Genomic DNA, 14,749 nt, shown 5'->3' with positions numbered 1-14,749 from the left:
CAGACCAAACGCGAAATTATGGTCACATTTTCGGAAGTGGCGTGGAAACATCATTATTTTACATTAAACCTGTACGTACAGGCTTTATGTTCGTTTGAACGTACAGTGGTTAAGCAGTCGTTTCTTTAAATTACTTTTAAGATTATAATCAAGAATGTTACCTTCTGTGTCACTTTTATTTACTGTTTTTTTTTGTGATGAAATACTGAACACACAGACTGTCGTCATATATTGTCATCACACACTTTATTTTTGGATTTTGAATAAGAAGAAATAAATGGGGCAACATAAGCAGCATTTGTGCTTGTATTAGTAAAGCATTGAAAAAAAACGAAAAGGTATCTGTATTTTAATCATGTCAGTAAATAGTATATCTAAACATATAAAAAAACGACAAAATGAGCGTAGGCGCTCAGAAATGTCAAACACTGATGATATGCATAGAAAATCATTTCATAAGAGCTCATTGTTGTTCGTTTTCATGTCCCCCGTTGTGGCTGGCAGCCCCTCTGCTTGCTGAGACCCCACTGGGACGACTGGGCCAGGATGCCTCTGCTGAACTCGTGGCTCCATATTCATTTTTCTTTCTCAGGGAGATGCGATTTTTCTCTAAAGCCTGGTCAATAAAAGTCGATTCAGTTAGTCTGTTAAATGTATACAAAATTTTATTTAGTTTTTTTAATTACAATGATGCAATGGATGTTCGGAGGGAATTGACTGATGAAGTAAGGTACAGTACAGACCAAAAGTTTTGACACACCTACTCATTCAATGTGTTTTCTTTATTTTCATGACCATTTACATTGGTACATTCTCACTGAAGGCATCAACACATGTGGCGTTATGTACTTAACAAAAAGTGGAGACCTGGCCTCCACAGTCGGACATGAACCCAATCCAGATGGTTTGGGGTGAGCTGGACCGCAGAGTGAAGGCAAAGGGGCCAACAAGTGCTAAACACCTCTGGGAACTCCTTCAAGACTGTTGGAGAACCATTTCAGGTGACGACCTCTTGAAGCTCATCGAGAGAATGGCAAGAGTGTGCAAAGCAGTAATCAGAGCAAAACGCGGCTATTTTGAAGAAACTAGAATATAAAACATGTTTCCAGTTATTTCACCTTTTTTTGATAAGTACATAACTCCACATGTGATCATTCATAGTATTGATGCCTTCAGTGAGAATCTACCAACGTAAATGGTCATGAAAATAAAGAAAACACATTTGAATGAGAAGATGTGTCCAAACTTTTGGCCTGTACTGTAAGTAGAAAAATATTTCATATTCTCTCAAATATTAAATTGTCCAACTTATAAATAAAGCGCATACCTGGCGATCGCGGTGAAATACATCTATGGCATACTGGTATTTGGGACTATTAAGGCCAAGGAAACCAGCAAGTTTCTCCCCCAGAAAGTCACAAGCTGTTGAGAAACACATGCTTTGATTTCTGTAAATTAAAAATGATGATATGAAAATAACTTTTAATACGGAGTGCAATGTATTGTACTCACACTGAAGTGCCTTTTTTCCCATTTTCATCCCTACAAAACCAAAGTATCGACTCCATGAGAGTCCGGTCTGTAAAAGACACACAGCGTTACACCAAACCAAATCAATTTATTATTTCATAGATATACTGCACAGAATATTATAGTGTAGTGATTAAAATGAAATATTTTCTACCAAGTCAGTCCCACTAAACAGTTTAATTTAATTTCCTCCCTTTTCTTAATACAACTCAACTCACAGTATCCACAGGTGTGTGGAAGGTGTCATCATCTTCTTCTTCCTCCTCACTGTCCTCCTCCTCCAGAGTCTCGCCACTGGAGAAGTGGATGACCCGTCTCTGCTGGCAAAGTTCCTGGCACCCTCGAACAGGGGCATCCTGGAGGGGTTCAATAGACCGAGGACATGTTCCTTGTTTCCTACTTCCTTGTCACCGCACTTAGTCCCAGTGGCAGTGCATGTTGTACATGAATTCAGAAAAAATGCTGCACCAGCTAATGTCAGTGCGCAGTTTTTAGCGTAAATTTCGTTCTCACCTCTGATGGTTGATCACTCATGTTCATTGGGAAGGTGGATTTGCCCTGAACAAGTGCAGCCGTGGTATCTGACAGTCAGGGTAAATACACTCCCGTCACAGTCCTTCTGATTGGAGGTGGCGAAGTGACGCAGGAGACAAACAGGACTTCAGCATCCGGTAAGACTGCTCTGAAATCTGATATGCTGCTGCACCGGAGCTGCAGATTCCATCAGCAGGTCTTTTTTTTTTTTTTTTTTTTTTCATGCTGTGACAGGACTGTTCCCCACACTGTGTTGAATTTGGAGGTTCATTGTTAAACCCAGCACATGGTCACATTAAAACCAGAGGCTGGCTGGACAGCGGCTCTGTCTGACATTACATTGCTGTAATGATGTCTATATGTTTGTTAATGACCCAACATGCCGAGGTCGTTTTACAAAGTATTACCGGGGATGCTAAATATTTCCAAATGATTTGGACGTGAAGGCTTCTGTACTAATGCTATACTAACTTTACTTCTCATTCATACAATATTTAGATTCAAGTGATAAATGGATTTACAAAAATGGTCTCACGGTGGAGCGGCGGTTAGCAATTTAGGGGCAGTGGTGGCCTAGAAGTTTACGGAGCAGCCCTGTAATCAGAAGGTTGCCGGTTAGAATCCCGATCGGCCAAGGTGCCACTGAGCAAAGAGCCGTCCCCACACACTGCTCCCCGGGCGCCTGTCATGGTGCCAAATGCTCACCAAGGGCGATGGTTAAAACCAGAGGACGCATTTCGTTGTGTGCACCATGTGCTGTGCTGCATTGTTTCACAATGACAATCACTTCACTTTCACTTTGAGTGTCAGTAACCTAGTGGGTAACACACTCGCATATGAACCAGAAGACGTACTACCATTGTGTCCCTAAATTTCTCCAGGGGCGACTGTCCCTGTAACTACTGATTGTACGTCACTCTGGATAAGGCCGTCTGATAACTGCTGTAAATGTAAATGTACTTTTGACTTTCAATGTTGCCTCACACCTCCAAGGTTGTGAGTTTGAATCCCAACTATGCCTGCAAAGAGACAAGACATGGACACTAGGTGGATTGCCAACTCTGAATTGTCCATAGGTATGAGTGTGTCTGTGTGCCCTGCCCTGCACCCAGTATCTGGGATGAGTTAAGTGGTCAAGGAAAGCGAGTGAGGGTTTACATTACAGTACAGACTTTTAATCACTGCAATTTTCTATTAAGTACATGTTTAGTGAGACCAGTAAAATACAACGTAAAGACTTCCTGGTGAATCATATTCGTACATAATGTAGTTGCCATATTTATACAAATGATTATATTTTGACAGAGAGGAAACTTGACTTCTATCACATAACAATATTATGAACTACAAAATAAAAAGGAGTCTTTATATACAGATGGATAGTTTGCTGACTTGTTAATCCATATCTGGACTCTAACAAAAACACGTGACCCATGTCTACACAGGCCCCCTTAAAACTGTAAAGTGCAAAAGCTTCAATAATGCCATCACAAAGCAGCGGTGACATGGTGATCTTTTTTTTTTTTTTAGCAGATTAACAAAACCTCTGGTCATTCCTCAACAAAAATTGCAATGCATTTATTCAAGCAGGCCTCCTACATCCGACACAATCGTCAGACTATGATCAATTATAAAATTATGTTTTCATGATGCAATACTTCTGGTTCATTCCAAATCAAGGAATTAGGAAGCAGCCCACTACTGTGGCACTGTTGTAATGTTGTCCAGACTCCTGGACTTCTAAAGGCAAAACCAATTTGAAACACACAAATTTGAAATAACAACATTATGGACGCACCACCATTCCCTGTAGTGCAATTTCAAAACAGGAAAACTGAACGTCATTTAATCTGCAGTCTATGAGAAACAGAATACAATCATAAATGAGAAAAAAAATCATATCAAAACTGATTATTGAGCATTCTTATATGTTGTTATACTCATTATTATTACATCTATACTTTGAGTAATAAATAGTTATCTAGTTTTAGGACAAATATGCATCCTTTGAAATCAAAATAGTTTAAATTCTGCTCAGTTGTCATCAGTAAAGTTAAAATTAGCATAAATATAAAAAAAAATTAATCTCCTGAACACATTACAATATACATGCAGTATTTCCATGTACTTCACTCTGATGTGTTTAGCAGGTTTGGGCACATGTGTGAACTTCAGGAACATTAGAGAGCCACCAACCACGGGAACATAAACAATCACTAGACAACCCCACACAGCTTTACACATAAGAGCCTCAAGTCCAACAGGAAAACTAAAGAAAGAACTCGTTTCAAATTGTTTTTGAACGGATAGGAGCCAGATGCCTCTCAGTACTATGAACTTGTTTACATGTCTGGTAGCTGGGTGTGTGGCCTTTTAGGAGACGATGCAGCCCGTGTCTTTCTGAGGCTTCAGATCGGGTTCTTTCACTGGCTTCACCTCCTCCTCCTGCTTGGGCTTGGCCTTCACACAGCAAGAGCAGACAGAGGGTAAGAATCGGTCTCATTCAATGGACAGAGTCTGATTTCAAGGAACAGCTTTGCCATTTTCAACACTACCCTGATTAGACTGTTTTTGATTAGATAGAATTGAATATGTGAAATGTGAAAAATGTACCTTGTCGTCTTTGGCTCCCTTGGTCAGGTCAAAGGTGGCATAAACCTCAGGAGTGCATTGTTCACTCAAATGCGGAAACTCAAAAGGAATGGGCTCTGCAAGACCATAGCTGGCCTTCAGCTCCAGCAAAGGTGCCTCGGCTGGGACTTTATGGAAATATCTGAGGGGGGAGGAAGATGAAAGTGAAGCACTGCACACGGTGACACAACAAAATGTGTCCTTTGCATTTAACCTTCAGCCTTAGTGAGCAGTGGGCAGATATGACAGGCGCCCGAGGAACAGTGTGTGGGGACGGTACTTTGCTCAGTGTCACCTTGTCAGTTTCTGATTCGAACTGGCAACCTTCCGAATACGGGTCCATTTCCAACCAATGCTGAAGCATGTGACCCTGCTGTAACGTTATTGAAGTTTGTGTGCATGTTCTGCATTGACTCACATGAAGCCGTTCTCTCTCTGGCATTTCTCCAGCGTGTTCTTGATCAGCCCGCCGAGCTTCAGGAAGAACAGCTGCTCTGAAGGCTTCGCTGTAGAACCTGGGCCCTTAGTCTGACGATACTCCTTGCATAATGCCTCAGCCTTCGAGTAACCTTACAGGATAAAGAATATTTTATTTTTGTTACCGCTATCATTAGTCTCCTTATACACAGGTACAGATGGGCTTGATAGCATTTATTACTTTATTATTATTAATAATAATAAAGTAATAAAGTTAAAATAAGCATATTGCACTAAACATAGGCAATTGAAAGCTTACGGTAAAACTTACGGTAATCTATCTTTTTAAATCCTTAAAGTTTTTTCTTTAAACGTGAAATGAAAGCATAGATTTTTGGAAAACACCACCATATCAATTTACTAATCCACTCCTATTCATTCTGCATTTTATAACTTTCACTTACACTTTTCCGCCTCCTGAAGGGACCTTATCGCCTCCCCACATTTGTCAGTTGCAAGTAGAGTCTGTCCATGGTAGCAGTACGCCTGCACAAGAGAAATCCATGACTGGAATTATTTCTGCATGTGTGACTGTTGTGAGTAGAGTACGGGGTAATGACTTATTCTAGACGACTTGGGGCTACCTGACGATGAGGGTGAGGGTGAGTTTTAATTACAGTTCTTGTAGTTTCTATTCTGATTTTTTTTCAGCTTCAAAATAAATTTGTTTATACACTTGTGAGAGGAAGCACCATGCCTGTAATATTTACTCTTACCTTCATGGCATCAGACGCCCTTATCCAGAACAACTTACAAGCAGTAGTTACAGGGACAGTCACCCTGGAGACACTCAGGGTTAAGTGTCGTGCTCAGGGACTCAATGCTGGTAAGTTGAGTTTAAACCTGGGACTTACCCACTAGGCTACTACCACCCTAATATACCAACATTTCAGCACTATGTAACATTGATGCACTGAGAATGAAACCTTTGCTGAGAACTGTGTAACCCTTGGCATCACAATATTTTCTGTATTCTCAGTATCGACTTGTGCCGAAAATAATTAATGAGCGGTTGCACACACACACACACACACACACACACACACACACACACATAAAATATGTAACATAAGAAAGTTTTCCAAGACTCACATATGCCATGTAGAAGTGCTGTTTGAGCTGGAGATACTTCCTCCACTTACTGCTGTACTCGGGATCCAAAGTATTTAGTGTGTGGTCTGTGAATTCCAGCAGCGCACATGATTAGGATTATCGGTTATCAGTACCATTAATGAGTGTTTCCACTGGAACACAAGCAGGAAGTGTACTTAATGGTTCATTTAGGTGCCTGTTCCTGGGAAACCTGAACTGGTCCCAAAAGTGCTTGGGGTCTAAACCAGTTTTGTTTTTGCTTTACCATTTTGAATGTGCAGTGGAAACGCTTCTTTACACCTTGATTCAGGGTGTAAATCTTTTTTTTTTTTTTTTTTTTAAATCTTATCCTTAAAAGCTTGAATAGAGACTCACCAGCCTTTTGGTAGAAATTAGCCGTTTCAAAGGCAATAGCTGCAATGAGAGCAGCGTTGTGCTTCAGCTCAATAGCTCTCGCAATGGTTACTGCAAGGGAATAAAAGGGGGTATCAAATTGCAAATCCCCAATTGCACCCTTTTCATTTCCTCTTGAAAACTTTCAATATTTTCACATATAACAAGTCAGCACTACCTTCTTGGGCCTCTGCTTGGCTCTGCACTGTGTAGGCATCAATGACTCTGGGCTCCAGGTCACGCCCTTTCTCTGCAGGAGTGATGAGACGGGGAATGTGTGTCTCCTTGGAAGAGCGAATCGCACAGGATTAATTAATGGCAGTTGCACTTCAGTGTTCATCAAGGCTATGAGACAAGTTCACGACTTGAAAAGTGCTGAGAAGTCACTGTGAGACAGACAACAACACATTAAATATTAACCTGAAGGACATTTTAGACATTTTGGCAGATCAGATGGCTCAGCTGTATACTTTGATGTATACTTAGACAGATAAGACAGACGGATAGATGCATAGTTTATTCACACAAATAGAAAAGTGTACATAAATTATTATAGACAATGATCACTAAAATAAACTGTACCACCATGTCCCAGTTACCTTTAGATGCTTGAATATCCCAGCAGCAATTTTCAGACTCTTGTGAACTTCTTTCGCCTCATCTTCTGTAATGCTGCAAGGATTGAGATGTTGCCAAATGTCAGTGAAGACTGATCAAAAGACAGAACAAATGGAAAATGAAGACTGGATTCAGAAAAAAGAAAACTCACTTTTCTTTACCAGCGAGTCTGGAGGCATACTTGGTGTACCAGAGAGCAACATTAAATGCCATTGACACCAGCTCAAAAATGGCATCCTGTTGGGCACTGTAATAGGTAAGATATTACTAAAATGCAATTTCGCTGCATACTTCATACAACCACAGGCTTCATTTATCAAAGAAAAGAACATATTTGCTGCAGATCAGTACTGTGCTTCAGGATCACTGCTTACCTTGCTGCGTTGCCTTGTAAAGTGTCAATCCACTTGAAGTTCTGAATGAAGCGCAGCTTGTTCTCTTGCGTGGTCCCATCCAGTGATACAATGAACCCTGCGCATAATTTCAGACAATTTCCACAATGTCATTTTCAAAAACACGTCGTCACACTCATCACATGAACTCAACACTGACCAGAACAGCAGCCAGTGCCGCAGTCATGCAGTGTGTACAGTGCACACTGTGTAAACACCAGGGTTTAACCAGTCAGACAAAGCCAATGGGAAGGGAAAAAAAAAAAAAAAAAGTCACCTTGCAGAAGGGAGAAGTATGCATTGGTAGCGTTCTTCATGATCTCTGGGTTGCATGTTATATCTGTAAACATCTCCAGAAGCCTCGCCCTTGTTGTTCTCAAATCACTAACAGGGAAAAAGCATAATTAAGAACAATTAATGTTATGACAAGATGTTATGACAACGCAAACCAGGAATAAGAAAGATTAAAAATCCTTCTTTACAGAAGTCATATTAATTTACAGAGGTCGTATTAATTATGAATTGCAAATGTACATACTTGCATATTTTATTAGCTGCAGGACTTCCAGCTATGCCATAGAAATTAAAGGAGACCGATGCAGTGGCCTTCAGCGGATTTCGATGAAACCAGTGAGCCATTCTCTCTCAGACCTGTAAATTTGCCTGGATGCAAATAGAAGGAGACGTACAGCCGCTATGTTGATGTTCTGTTTGGCATGCAGTATGAGAATGTAAGTTCACGCAACATAAACCAACAAGCCAGACCCATGTTGGTGACTAACAGGCTTTTTATAAATAATAGCTTGGAATGCAATGGGAACATTAACCAGGAAGAAAGCCTAACCTATATATATATATTTCCAGAGCCCATAAATCATGCAAAACAAGGAGTGTTTTTGATTTAGAGTGCGTAGAGGATCTATGCCACTGCTAATGGACATGCAAACTGCAATTCTTGCTCTGGTGACACATTCAGTGTAGATCCATCGAAGGTGACCAGTTGACTGTAATAAAACAGGACATATTTTCTCTATTTAAAAAGTACACAGTGATTTGTGATCAAATTCTGCTTTTTAAATTTTACTTTCCGCTCCAACAATTTAACAACTTTCATGATCATATCATGATCATGGAGTGCAATCTATCAAACACTGCAAAATGTAGAGTGCTGTAGAATTATTGTGGAGAACATTTATATAGTCCCACCATTACCTGCTAATTACAAGCATATCACAAATATCAGACCTCATCATCCCTCCCCAACTAAAGTCCACATTACTTCATAAACGTAGCAGATTTGTATGTGTTTTACAAAGATTAGAAACATTACATTTTGCTAACCTCTATCACTGAGTCAAAATTGTTCGTTCGCGTCACATAGATGTGCAGATTCGGCTGCTGAGCGGTTCCACTCATTCAACAAACGCGGCCTGTGTGTGGTTTAAAGGGGTGGATTCCGAGCCCACTGCCAGTCTCGGGTTCTCGGGTGTCATTACGGTAGACCGCTAATGAGGATAATTATCCGCGATGTCACAGTTACTTCAGATGACAAGAAACCAGGCCCGGAACAAGGCAGGACGCGGTCGAGGTCCTGGTATCAGTCGTGACAAAGCAAGCTTTTCATGTCGCCTGACCTCTTGCTGGCGAAATATAATATTTGACAAACGTGTTTTTTTTGCTCTGAAGCGAACAAGCGAAACAGATACAAAAGACAAAAGCGTAAACATTGACGTTAGCCAACTAAGCTAATTCTTAAAGGTTTGCGACCGAAACCATGTTATCGATTTAATTCAATGTCGTCATGCGGCAAGTAATAATAAATAACATAGTTGGTACCGCGTTGGATGCCAAACGCGAAATGTTCTAACCTTAATCCTTTGAAATCTTGCGGTCGAGCGATCAGCTGTGGAACTAGAGTACCGAAGCGATCAAAACCCCGAACTTCCTGTTTTTTTGCTACGTCGTGACGTTGCAACGTTTCTATTGGCTGTCATTTCACGAGACGTCACATTCTCGCGATCCGATTGGACGACCGCGCCCCTTCACGCTCGCTTGTTTAGGGAGGAATTGTGAGCCAGAATTGGTGCACGTCGCTTTGCATACGTGAGGTTAAATATTTTTTACGGTGAAGTTAACTCCTTATTCACGTTTCCCGTTCCACCTTAAATGCTGCAATACCCGTCTTACGCGAGACATATATGCTTATGCACGGGAGACATATGCCACTGAAAACTCACTTATTTAGGGGAAAATAGAATGAATAGAAATAGTATCAAATGTTACCTGCCTGTCCCAATACTGTTTTCACTGTAAAAATCTAGGAGCTTTGCCCATATGCACATAGGTTTATGATGAATATGGATATTTCCAGGTACAATAAAAAGGGTTTTAAAAACACCAAAATCTTACTTGTTTAGGGTAAAACAGCAGATATGCTAGAAATAGTATCAAGTGTCAACCTGGGAACTTTGCTCATATGCGGCCTGGATGCCTTGCCACATGCGCTGCATGTCACCGCTGTCCTGAAAGTGGCTGTGGATTTTCTGCCCGTGTGCACGTTTTGCAGCTCTAATCACTCGAGACGGTTCTTATTGTCGCCTTGTCACCCTTCCTGAAGTGGAGTCTCGAGCTCTGAGCAGTTGACGTACCTCTGCATCATCCACATGCTTGTGTGGCACTTGTCAAATCTCTCTAGAAGACAGAAAAAAGATGATGAACATTTTATCCACATTTACACTTACTAATAACATATTTTGCCTATACCTAGTCCGTATGTATCATATTTGGTACCAGTATTTCTAAGACCTCTTTCTTAGTAACAGGAAGACCTCTTTCCACAAAAGCTTGTTGCATACATTCCTATACCTGTCTTCTGTCCTCTGGTGGATGACCTATGTTCTGCAGGTGGAATGGTCTGTGAACTTTGTAACCTCCAGGGTTATTTTACAGGTCAGTTTAAGTTTAAGTTTTGTTTATTTGAGTAAAATATTACTCAATTTAAGAATAAATATGTCTCGTATTTTAAGAAGAATTTGACATTTATGCTGATTGTAAGCCTTCAATATATAGGTTGTAAATGTAATAGTGAAAAGTTAACATGAGAAATCACCCCCATGTCAAAGATGAACCACTATCATGCCTCCAGATTACTAAAAGAAGAAACTAGACAAATTTGGTAAAATAGTGTTGCAAAACAGTTAATAGATGTTTGATTGATTGACTGATTGATGAAACCCTTTATTGCTGTTGCAACAAACAAATTGCTGTTGCACCTGGACAGGGTCAGGAAAATAGGTGAAAAGGACAGAAACAAGAGGATACACATTAGGATAGAGAAAGGGGATAAAAAAAGATTGTACAACAATGGGGAGTACATTGTGGGAGCCATAAAAATATATAAACATATAAAGATATAAACATATAAAAGTCAATTGCCACAGGTGTGTATGTGTGTGTGTGTGTGTGTGTGTGATTAAGTGTCATTGGGTTGGAGAAGGGAGAGAGTCAATGAGAGAGTCAAGCTGCCCTGGACCTGACGGGAGATGTTGACTCCTCAGCAGGTGCTGATTAGGGGAGCCGAATGCAGATAGGAAGAGTTGTTGAGGAGCGGCCATTCAGCGGGGCGAGCCGGAGACTGACAGGGAGCGGCGGACGCATGTGGACGGGGTGCCGGTACCAAACTGGCCCGAAGCCGTCTGCGCTGGACATCTGCCGCTCGTCCATCTGGAATACCGGACCATTCATTCATTCAGTTATTGATCATTCCTCCCTGTTCATCATCTTTTCTCTCCTCGAGTCGATTCCGTTCGATTCCTCCTGTCCACTCGAACCATTCAGACTCTGTGTTTGGACTTTCCTCCCTCCTTCATGGACTGCTTCGTCTGGCCCGCCAGGCGTCGTGCCATAGGAGGGGGGATTCTGTCCCGATCCGGTCCGAAATGGGGGTTACTCCGGTCCGGGATCTGGACCGGAGTTTCATTGTTGTCCTGAGTAATGTTCCCTAATCGTTTTCACCTGTGTTAATTGTATAAAGCTGCCCTGTTAGTTTCTGTCCGCTGTCAGGTCTTTAACGTTATGTTCCATGTTCACCAGTGTCTACGTCTCGGATGTCTCCCCTGTCTTGTGCTTCACCAATTAAACCCCGGTTTCGTGATGTCAGGTGAAAGCGTCCTTCATTCCACGTCTTCTCGTCACTCTTCGTCCTCCTCTCCGTTCACCCGCCGCGTCATGCCCGCATGGACGTGACAGGCACTAGTGGCGGCCACTGCAAGCGCAGTGAGGCTAAGATCGCCTGTTTGTACCAGTGAGAAAAAATGCAGTTGCATTGTGTAGTAATTGTAGGCAAGCTAGAGATGTCTGGCTGATCTTAAAAAGCAATGAATTACAGAAGTCACTGTTGTAGCGTCTGCGTAGGATCACAGATGGTCGATCTTCAAAGAACCTTTTAACCTTTGACATTTACATGTAAATTACAAACCTGGACCCTCAGCCTGATTGTCCCGTCTTCCCCCACTGTCACAAACATGATGCTAAACAGACTGGGTCTGCAAACTGCTCATGGGGGTTCCAAGCTTCAAAGCATTCCATAAAGACCTCCTGCCTGGCCCCACCTTTGCAATACACAATCACGCACACACTTAAACGCATTGTCTGTATCTTGTGCTGGGAATATGTGATTATAAGTGGATCCCGTATATGCACGCGTTGTGTGTACGTTCCCTTGTATGAATTATACTAGTTACAACTTTCTATTTTGCATTAGGTAAACTCTAATTACCTATAATTAAGTGTATAAGTGTATTTCCACTCTCCTACTTCCTAAAGGTCCCTTTCTTGGTATCAGAAGGAACATCTCTTTACTACTGAAACAGTGATGCATACCATGTGATCACAAAATACATCATACAATTTCTATAAGGTAGAAATTGTAACTGCAATGAACTACAGTTTCTCTCTGGACCAGCCATTGTCTGGGTCAGTCGTAAACCCAGACAAAGGGAACTTCTCCCGCCAAAATGTCACACTTGTGATTGGCCATTCAGGCCACACGATGGGCGTGCCAGAAAGCATCAAAAACACTTCGCACAGACCACGCATCGCTCAGAACTTCTTTCCTTTTCCCGAGACACTCTTTTCAACACTTTGTTAAGCTCACCTCTTGGGCTTACTCTTTGGCAAGATTACCTTCAAGGAGGACTTCCAGCTCAAGATCTAAAGGATCGAGGATCGTGACCCTACCGCATCAGGACTCTTTTGCATGAAACAAGGACCAATGCAAGTAACTATTTAGATGAATGTTTAAACCCCTTTTTAAGGTGAACTTTGATTCCCTGACGATTCTCTTTAGGCTGTGGTTAATTGATGTGTAATATTGCCATTCTCTTTTCATCACTTTCCTTTACCCTGTATGTATATGTGTGTCTAATTGTTGTATGTTAGCTATAGCCGTGTTTATTAAATTCTTTAAATTCACAATTGTTTGTTTCTGTGTGCTGCGCACATCTGGAGTCACTGAACGTTTGACCCTTTAAGCTACATGCTAAATTACTGCTAGCACGCAGAGTGGGAAAGCTACCTTTCCTGACAAAAGGGGGGATAATCGTTCCCAGAATTGATAAATAATTATATTATCTGCTCCGTGGACGGACAGATCAAGTAATTGTAACATTAATTCTGCTACAGTTTATCCCAAAATCTAATCTAAATGTTTATTATTAATTATAACCAGTTATAATTAATTATAGATATTTCCTTTTGAGCTAATTCGTTACACTGTTTCGGGATTTTGTTTGGAGACGACTGGTTTGAGTTTGGTCAGGCGATTCAGATGAAAAAAGCATTAAATTGGGGCAGTGGTGGCTTAGCGGATAAGGAAGCGGCCCCGTAATCAGAAGGTTGCCAGGTCGAATCCCGATCTTCCGATGTGCCACTGAGCAAAGCACCATTCCCACACGCTGCTCCCCCGGCACCTGTCATGGCTGCCCCCTGCTCACTAAGATTAATGGGTTAAAAGCAGAGGGCACATTTCATTGTGTCACCATGTGCTGTGATGCAGTGTTTCACTTCACTTTTAACCTCATATTACCACCAAAAGACCCATATAGTAGCATGCTTTTAAAAGATCCATCATGTTGTACCATTTCATGAAATACTTATGCAATTGTTAAAGTTATGCACCTCATCAGCAATAATGTTACCTAACAAAGATATCAATATCTTTTGATGGTTTAAGACCCATGTCAACAAAATACTGTCACTCTTCTCACCCCAGCCCTTTAGCGCTTCATAAATCATGTTTGCACACTGTGGGTCAACACAGTGATCTTGTCCAACTTCTCAAAAATTCTAGCTCATAAACGAATGCTCCCACTGGTACCAAATTTTCTGAGGATGTGTGTGGACAATGCATGATCCAAGAACATTGGTCATGAGTCTCTGGCTGGAAAAGATTCTGTTTTATTTTGATCATGTTGGCTATGTAAAAATACGCCTCTGGTTCATAAAGACTTATATTTAATTCTTCACATGTGTCACCACCACCGCTGGGGGCTCCTAATCCAGGGATTCCAATGTCAGATGGTCTACTGACAACAATCCAAAAATCCATGTCAAATTCTGCTGTTGACCCAACCACAGTCTTCAGCAGAGAATGGTTCTCCATTCAGTTTTTCAGTTATGTAATGTAAAGTGTGCACTCGTTATATACAAATTATTTTGGAGAAAATTGAAGAAAATGCCTTTTGTTTTTCTATAATTAAACTTGTTAAAAGACAACTGACCTTGATGTCTTTATTATTAACTTTTTAATAAATATTGTTATAAATGTATTAAAAGAAATCACTTTTGTATGCTGCTGCAAAAAAATCAGCTTTTAGCAAACACTGATCTGTCTTGTTCGGTTATACTGTACACGTTAGCACTGTTTTGACATTAACATGTTTCCTATACAAATGATATAAACATTTCAGATGCCTTTTATATAATAAACATTGTTTCCTTTTAAAAACCATCCGAATATATCACTTATGATAGCAGATACAAAGGGCCTGTTCTCCAAGCCTTTGTACACTTTAAAAACATTT

At 40.9% G+C, this 14,749-nt stretch overlaps 2 protein-coding genes across 2 annotated transcripts; both read right to left on the bottom strand.

Moving 5' to 3' along the window:
• Window positions 1-224: 224 nt before the first annotated feature.
• On the bottom strand, window positions 225-2,270 carry LOC114763729 (protein FAM177A1). Its single transcript, XM_028953483.1, has 5 exons — window positions 2,044-2,270; window positions 1,749-1,886; window positions 1,513-1,579; window positions 1,328-1,422; window positions 225-616 (listed from the first exon to the last, which is right to left on the bottom strand). Exons 1-5 carry the CDS (start codon window positions 2,068-2,070, stop codon window positions 464-466), a joined length of 480 nt encoding a protein of 159 aa, XP_028809316.1. The 5' UTR covers window positions 2,071-2,270; the 3' UTR covers window positions 225-463.
• A 947-nt stretch (window positions 2,271-3,217) lies between these two features.
• On the bottom strand, window positions 3,218-9,633 carry brox (BRO1 domain and CAAX motif containing). The gene is made up of 13 exons (XM_029002829.1): window positions 9,536-9,633; window positions 8,206-8,330; window positions 7,945-8,051; window positions 7,650-7,746; window positions 7,427-7,522; window positions 7,257-7,329; window positions 6,836-6,941; window positions 6,640-6,729; window positions 6,265-6,350; window positions 5,577-5,658; window positions 5,114-5,264; window positions 4,678-4,837; window positions 3,218-4,524 (listed from the first exon to the last, which is right to left on the bottom strand). The coding sequence occupies exons 2-13, from the start codon at window positions 8,304-8,306 to the stop codon at window positions 4,438-4,440; spliced, it is 1,236 nt and encodes a 411-aa protein (XP_028858662.1). The 5' UTR covers window positions 8,307-8,330; window positions 9,536-9,633; the 3' UTR covers window positions 3,218-4,437.
• Window positions 9,634-14,749: the final 5,116 nt, after the last annotated feature.

Source organism: Denticeps clupeoides, chromosome 14, assembly GCF_900700375.1.
Source record: "Denticeps clupeoides chromosome 14, fDenClu1.1, whole genome shotgun sequence".
NCBI classification, from domain to species: Eukaryota; Metazoa; Chordata; class Actinopteri; order Clupeiformes; family Denticipitidae; genus Denticeps; species Denticeps clupeoides.
Note: the sequence above shows the minus strand (reverse complement) of the source record. Positions and strands in the feature narration are given on the sequence as shown.

Coding starts and splice junctions, on each gene's coding strand:
- brox (XM_029002829.1), bottom strand. CDS start 8,306: ATGGCTCACTGGTTTCATCGAAATCCGCTGAAGGCCACTGCATCGGTC. Junction 7,330..7,426: donor AGACTCGCTGGTAAAGAAAA/GTGAGTTTTCTT, acceptor CAATCCTTGCAG/CATTACAGAAGATGAGGCGA. Junction 6,730..6,835: donor CCAAGCAGAGGCCCAAGAAG/GTAGTGCTGACT, acceptor ATTCCCTTGCAG/TAACCATTGCGAGAGCTATT.
- LOC114763729 (XM_028953483.1), bottom strand. CDS start 2,070: ATGAACATGAGTGATCAACCATCAGAG. Junction 1,423..1,512: donor GGGAAAAAAGGCACTTCAGT/GTGAGTACAATA, acceptor GTTTCTCAACAG/CTTGTGACTTTCTGGGGGAG. Junction 617..1,327: donor TATTTCACCGCGATCGCCAG/GTATGCGCTTTA, acceptor TTTATTGACCAG/GCTTTAGAGAAAAATCGCAT.